Source organism: Telmatherina bonti (assembly GCF_933228915.1).
Source record: "Telmatherina bonti genome assembly, chromosome: 7".
In the NCBI taxonomy this organism is placed as follows: Eukaryota; Metazoa; Chordata; class Actinopteri; order Atheriniformes; family Telmatherinidae; genus Telmatherina; species Telmatherina bonti.
In genome coordinates, this window is record NC_136625.1 from 17967441 (window position 1) to 17975472 (window position 8032).

The following is an 8032-nucleotide window of genomic DNA, read 5'->3' on the forward strand; positions in this document are numbered from 1 at the left end:
TTTCACAGATGTGAACTTTGATTTAGGTCCCAAAATAACTTTAAAGCTCAGTTGCTGTGCCTTTACACACTCCTGATACTGAGCCTTTATTAAGTTTCTTAATGTGATTCTGTGAAGCAAAGAGAGCTTCACTTGTGCTTTCTCTTTTTTGCTGTTATTTTCCAAAAATGTTCACTTCTCCCAGATTTGACTTCAGTCCCATGTTTAAACCCGAGCTATTTCTACTTCACTTTTTCCTATTTTCTAAACTTAAACTTTCCAATTTTGTAAATGCTTTATGTCTGTTTGAAGGCACTGTAATCAGTTACATTTGATATTTATAATAAACACATGTGCCTGTGGGAGAAAAGTGATATATAAAATGGTCTGAATAAGGTCCATATATATATACTAATGCAGAATTATGCTCATTTATAGTTATTAATCTATACTGAAAAAGTTCTTCTTTCAATTGAGTTCTTTCATCTTTGAAACTTAAGAGGTTAAATTTAGGTGCTAATATTTAATGCAAACCTTGAGTTGAAACTAAAAATTCACATAAATATGTTTTAATCACTGTTTCATCTCTCAAACTTTGATTTGAATGCTTTTTCCAAACAAGGCTAAGTGTACAATCATGCAAAAAAAAAAAAAAGTTGTTACACCTTTCATTTATGCTTCAGGATCTAATGAAAATAATCTGGTCCTCACCAGGTCTTGATGTTAGGTAGGCATCACATCAAGATAAACAAGTGACATATTCCACAGTATTTAACAAAAACTATACCAAAACAGCTTCCACTGGAATTAAGACATATTTGATAAAATCTTATAAACCAAAGTATTCTTGAGTCGCGCAGTCGTGAGCTGTCTGGAACTTAAAGCTAGGCTGACATTGGGGTTATATGTCAAAATTATGAGTCCAAGCACAGCAGAATGTCAAAAAAAGAAAAGTCAAAATCCAAACTTCAACCTGACTAATATCTGGTGGCAGGATCTTTAAAAGTGCAGATGATTAATTTCCTGCAAAATTAAGCTGTTAAGCAGGGTGCATCAAAAAATCTCCCACAATGATGGGAAACACATTCAGTGTCATATAGAAAATGATTACTTAAAGTTATTGCTGCTCAACAATCTACTGAGTCACAGGGGGTTTGTTGTCTTTCAATTTGAACGTGTTGGTCAAGGCCGGCTTATGCAATGGGCATTGTGGGCACAAGCCCAGGGGCCATGTCCACTTGGGGCCCATGTGGGGCCCATGTAGGGCATATATCAGCAGTTTGGACATGAAACAAAATGTATATAAAAGCCAGATAGTTATGCCACAGTGTCTAGTGTATTGCTATTGGCTGAGAGATGTTAGAAATGCTGTTTCACAGTGTATCATTCACAATTTTTACAACGTTGCGGTGGGGAAGGGGGCCCCTGGAATACTCCTGTGCACTTTTAATCCGGCCCTGGTGTCGGTGCGTCCTCACACACGTCCAACCAGATCTTGGTTGGATCATTAAGCAAACTGCTCAAAATCAGTGCAGTCATCCACAACAGGTCAAAAATTCAAAAATCTCCAGATAACTGAGCCTATGGTTTTAAGAGATCCCACTGCTTGATTTCTATTTTCATGTCCACCACATAGCTAAGCACGCCGAACAGCACCAGTGACTTGAAGGTGTAGAGTGTCACTGGCTCAGCTCTGCTGTCCTGCATCTCCCTGCAGAATCCCTGAATCTCAGCCAGTCAGCAGCACTGCAGCACTCAAAATGCGGAGAGGAGAGATCGAAAGACAAAGGGAAGGGGAAAGCTCCTCGACGTAAAGATCAGCCTTCACTGACACATTTGATAGATTTTTATTATCAGTCTGATTACAGGGGGATAAACAGCAGACTTTAAATGCACAAGGCTGCAGGAAACCTGACCGCATGACTTTGATTTGCACCCAAACTAACTTCTCTGTCTCTGTCTAGTGTGAAATCCCACAGAGACCTATAATGTTCTTTAAACCTGATTAACAGCTGTGAGGATGCTGACTTGCTCATACTTTGAACAACATTTCTCTTCCTCTATTGAGAATTACCAGGACACTCATAATACATCTGATACATTCACACTGAGGCAAAACATGCACTCGTAGCTCATAAATACTTTGAACATGCTGGATGACAACTTAGTCTTGTGATGCAATAAACTCACTGAAAAGCTGAAATAGGGCAAACAAAAGCGTGTAAAAATGCAAATGTATTTATCTATCTCTGGAGGCAAGTAAGTAAGTAGCCTTACTGATTTAAGTTAATTAATTAGATATACAGTAAAGAAGTAATCCTAATGATTGCATTGCCAGATATTCTATGTCAGAGTGCAGTTTGCTGAAAAATCTCCCTTTCCTCTCATTTCATTTAGCTGGATTCAGAGAATGGTGCCTTGTTTTATACCAACACTTTCCTGTAATGATGCACATTGTCCCAATTATAGGCACTCAAATGAGCTTAGTTTCTTGGTGAAGATCAAACCCATATTAAACTTGGTCAGAACAGTCACTTCATTGTGGGCAAATAAAGCTGCCACCTCCAGAACGAAAGAAGTTTAGATGTAACAGGACATGGGATGCCAACCCTCGCGTAGCCTGCTCCTATTTCCTTGTGAATGAATCATATTGCTCCGGGATTTGCATTTATGGACCTTAAAGTTAGGTTTGTATGCGTTGCTTGTCTTTATGTGTGTGTGTGTGTGTGTGTGTGTGTGTGTGTTCCGATTTCTGATTGGATTTACAGTGTGCCACTCAAGTCACCGCTGCGTTATTTGCATAAGGAGGAGACTATAAAAGAATAATTATTTCGGAAACGCCTTTCCAGGCGCACTCCGCCGATGCTACTGAGGCTCTAACAGACTCCCATCCCACGTTGCTCTGGTGGCTGATTGTCGAAAAGATGTCCTACAGAACAGCCCCACATTCCTCCTACAAGAAGATGTTCGGTGGAGACAGAGTCTCAGCCAAGACCAGCTACTCCAGCCGCCAGTTCTCCAACCCCGTGCGCTCCTCTCGGGTGTCCTACGGACTCTCCTCCGCTCCGGCTGTTTACGCAGTGAAGACCCAAAGGCTCCGGAGCAGCGCCGCCATGCCCCGGCTGGCCTCTGAAAACTTGGACTTCTCCTTGTCCGACGCCATAAACAGCGAGTTCATCACGAACCGCACCAACGAGAAGGCGCAGATGCAGTCGCTCAACGACCGCTTCGCCAACTACATCGAGAAGGTGCGCTTCTTGGAGCAGCAGAACAAGATCCTGCTGGCGGAGCTGGAGCAGCTGCGGGGCAAAGGCACCACCAGGGTGGGGGATCTTTATGAGGACGAGATGCGGGAGCTGCGGCGCCAGGTGGACCAGCTGACCAACGAGAAGGCCCGGGTTGAAGTTCACCGGGATAACCTGGCAGACGACATCGAGAGGCTGAGAGAGAAGTAGGAGGGCGTGACTCTTTCTGGTCTCAAATCTGTATCTGTCTTTGTTTGAATGCACAGGCTCATAAACTCCCAATGCAGTCTTTGTAGCTCCTCGTTTTTATTTCAGGTATATTATATACAGAATAGTGGTTGAAACACTTAAGTTTCTCGTTGTTGACTAATACGTGTTTGTCACTGCGCAAATGAACTGCCCCCTTACCCTGTTAGTTCTCATGCAAGAAGTGATGGCAGAAAAGGGCCAACAGAACTGGGAGAAGAAAATCAATTTTTTTCTTTCTTTTTCTTTTTAAAGGAATAAACTTTCCTCTGGCTTGTAAATAGACAACTATTGCTGTTTCTGTCTTTTGCAGGTTGCAGGATGAAATTTCCCAGCGAGAGGAGGCAGAAGCAAACATGCAGAGTTTTAGACAGGTACAGTATGTTCCACCTAGTTTTTAGTTGATTAATATAATGAACAGCTCCTATTTTGTAGTGCATTTGCAGGTGAATGAATGAAAAAGGAGTTGCAGTTTAGATCATCAGTATAAGATGCTGATGGAAGCAAGCCGTCCACTGCCCCTTCCTTCTCAGCTACTTTAAACACAAAAATTCACAACGAAATTAGGTCAGTCTCCATTTTCTGTTAGAAAATCTCACTGAAGGTTTTTTTTTCTTTTTTTTATGCAAAGTTTTTCTTTTTCTCTTCAGGTTTTCTTTAATTATTGCGCATGAGCTGCACAGACACTCTGCTGATGGCACAACAGCAGACTCTAGTTTTAATCCAAAATAGCTATAGAGCACAGACTGACCCCGGCCTGGTACAAAAGGCCAAGTTTTGGCTGTTGAGTTAAATCAGGCCTGCAATGAGAGGAGATCTTTTTAAGTCTGAGTGGTCACAGTGAATGAGCTAGACATCAGCGCGACAACAGTGTGGATCCAATGCGGTTATCAGAGCGAGAAGAAAAGCCACCATGTGATCCGGCTGTCTCATTCTGGGAGAGCACCGTCACACAAAAATCTTGCTTGTTATGGTCTTGTCAGAGATTGTTTCCTGTGACTTGATTTCATGGTAAATAACAATAAGGGGTCATGCAAATACTTTTGAGTAGATATCTGTACAGAAAAAGGATTCAGAGTAGATTATGAACCTGTTTTTTTTATTTTTTTCAAAAGATTTTTTTTTGCATTCAGGATTTTAAGTTGCATGATCACAGCCTTGTCTATATGAATGGCAGGAAGGAAAAGCCCTGTGGCCTGCCTCGATGGCACACGGACAACAATGCAGGGCCTGCAGCCGGCTCTAGCTCAGTCAGGCAGACAGTCACTCTTCCAGCCTTGGGCTTGTTTGGGAAACCCTGCTGAATAGCTCACTTTGTTTGTGGCATTAGTGCAGGCGCAAAGCTGCTTCATTTTCTGATACCTCACTTACCAGCCTGCCAACGCCCTAACCAAGCCGTGTGGTGCCACAAAAAGTGTGCAAGTACAAGAGTTAAGAGCAATAACATTGACCACAATGGGAAAATTAAAGTATAATAGAGAATTTCATATGACTTTGTTTTAATCTATTAAGAAGAATAATTAATTCTGGAAGTGAATAAGAATCAAATTTCTAGCAGAACAATCAAAATAGAACATCAGGTTGAAAATGCAATAAGCTGATAGGAAACAGAAATTGTTGGAAAAAAAAAAAAGAAACTAAAATGCATGAAATCTTTTCACTGAAACAGGACATGCACAGCACACAGCCATAGATTTCCAATTAGCTTGTGCAACTGTACATTAAATTGCCTTGGCAGCATTTTACAGCTTATCTCCCACCAACATGGAAGAACAGAGAAAGTATTAAGCCAAATTAAGCCTTTTCTATATCACTTCATCTTGTAACCAATTTTGGATAATTTATGTAGTAGGCTGGTTGACAATTGTATAGAACTGTAGCATTTATAAGATTATCCTGTTTTGCATATGACTAAATATGATGAACGACTCAGCTTTACAATATTACTTTATAAGAAACAGAACACAACAGAATTGCTGAGGTGAATTACCTCATTACTTGTCAAAGGTGCAGTTTTAGTGCAAATGTGTTTAATTTCCATCGACTGGGAGTCCGCCTGTGGTGGATTCAGGAATCATTGCCGAACAGCTGCTGCTCCAATACAACACATTAGAATCACAAGACAACACCTCCTCATCTGTTTCAAATATCTGCAGTGGCACATATCATGTGCCTACAGTTGATTTTTATTAGATGCATGTGTTTATGACCTTGCTACTGCTACATATGGAGTGTGAGGTATGTTCCTTTTAGCACGTGAAAGACCTCATTTTTCCCCGTGTCAGCATATGCATGATGCATCATTCATGTCCCCTTCACAAGTCACCTTATTAAGAGGCAGTGTCATGGCACAGGATGTGGACAATGCTGCCCTCGCCAGACTGGACCTGGAGCGGAAGGTTGAGTCACTTCAGGAGGAAATTAACTTCCTCAAGAAGCTACATGATGAGGTAAACTTTCCTTTTTAGTGGCAAAATCCGAATCAGGACCACTGCATATCTGCTTAATCTGTGAAAGAAAAACCAAATCATTCAAAATATGTGTTAATCTGCTCAAATGCTACATTTGTTGGATTTAGTTCAACAGAGCTTTTCTAATACACCCAGGAACATTGTTTAATATTTTAAAAAGGGGATAAAAAAAGAAGTGTGCTGCTTGTACGGTGTTGCAGGAAATGCTGGAACTGCAGAGCCAACTTCAGCAGCAGCAGCATGTGCAGGTTGACATGGACATGGCTAAACCCGACCTGACTGCAGCCCTGAGGGATGTCCGTCTGCAATATGAGAGCCTGGCTTCCAAAAACATCCAGGAGTCAGAGGACTGGTACAAATCCAAGGTAAAGACTCCCTGTAATGACATATATAAAGGAAAAAAGGAACATGAAACTGATGCAACACATGCTCCAGATGCTCACAAAACATAATAAAATTAAATACAGCTTGAATAGAATCCCACATGCCTCAGATTTCAGATTACATTTGAAAAGGCAATGATCAAAGGGCTTTTATCAACAGAAGTCCACATGATTACTTGCGTGTAAAAAGGTTTGTTTGCAGTAAACCGATTCCAAATGATCAAATGACTACAGTTTTCAAAGCGTTTACAAGTTACACTGCAAATTGCTTTTCATTTTCATTTAATTTTTATTTGATCACAAACCTTAAAAAAGTAGATCAGACTTGTGTTTCTAACATTCTTACTAACCCTTTACTTTCAGTCGGCAGAGTTGCTTTAAAAGTGCCTCAATATCAGACGGCAGCATGACGTCTTGGCCACATCTTTTATAATTTACAGGCTTTAAACTGTGTTCACGCTCCCTTGGCTTCTGACTCATCACTTATTAAGCTATTGATTATCTAATGCCTGTCCCTTCTGATGTCCTGAGGGTTTTTTTTCCATCTCTGTTTGTCCCCGTGACTTCCAGTTTGCTGACCTCACTGAAGCTGCCGCCCGGAATAATGACGCTTTGAGAGTAGCCAAGCAGGAGGCCAATGACTTCAGACGCCAAGTTCAGGCACTTACCTGTGAGGTGGATGCCCTCAAAGGAACTGTGAGTATTCAGTTTTTGACTTAAACTGTACTATGTTATTAAAAGTTACCGCTGGACTGGTGTAATTTTATGTCACCTTATTGGATATTGTCCTAGAATGAGTCCTTGGAGCGCCAGATGAGGGAGATGGAGGATACCTACTCCATGGAAACCAGCGGGTACCAGGACACCATTGCCCGCCTGGAGGAGGACATTCATAACATGAAGGATGAGATGGCCCGTCATCTCAGAGAGTACCAAGATCTGCTAAATGTGAAGATGGCGCTGGACATTGAGATTGCCACCTACAGGAAGCTGCTGGAAGGAGAGGAAAGCAGGTAACGGAGGAAGATAAGACCATTCATTTGAGTTGGTTTATTTACACTTATTGATTTTCTGACTGCTTTTTCACCCCCCACAGAATCTCCACCCCGCTGCCAAACTTCTCCTCTCTAAACTTGAGAGGTAAGGTTGCTACTCATATGTTGATTTTAGGAATACTATTACTGGTTATTATTTCATGTCATTTTTATTTACTATTTCCAATAAAACACATTTTTTCTTTATCATTCCACAGAAACAATGATTGATTCTAAACCTCATGTTGAAACCACAACTACCAAGAAAGTTCTTATCAAGACCATTGAGACCAGGGATGGTCAGGTAGCGTTAAACTCTTTTAATTAGTTAGTTTTTGTGGTCAAACACACCTCGACTCACCAGCTTCACTGTCCTTTTCTTTAGGTGATCAACGAGTCGACCCAAAACCACGATGACATGGAATAATGCCGTCTCTGTTTTTGCCAAACAACCAACACAAGCAATAAGAAGAAACACATTTCACGGGGGCTACAAGCAAGCAGACAAACCAGCACCCCATAAAAAAAAAGCAAACAGCTTCAAAAAGTGCCTTTATGTGTGATGATCCAGTACACCTGTTAGTTGACACAGACTGTATTTTGCTTCCTCTGCTGCTGAAAGTACTTTGTTTAGACAAAATGATGAAATCAGCACAACTTAGTAATCCTCACTG

At 41.1% G+C, this 8032-nt stretch overlaps 1 protein-coding gene across 1 annotated transcript; it reads left to right on the plus strand.

The window, feature by feature from the left end:
• Positions 1–2903: 2903 nt before the first annotated feature.
• On the plus strand, positions 2904–8032 carry LOC306758853 (vimentin-like; the record flags this gene model as incomplete). Its single annotated transcript, XM_079244269.1, has 9 exons — positions 2904–3430; positions 3784–3844; positions 5825–5920; positions 6142–6306; positions 6895–7020; positions 7117–7337; positions 7421–7464; positions 7577–7662; positions 7744–8032. 9 exons carry the CDS (start codon positions 2904–2906, stop codon positions 7783–7785), a joined length of 1368 nt encoding a protein of 455 aa, XP_079100395.1. The 3' UTR covers positions 7786–8032.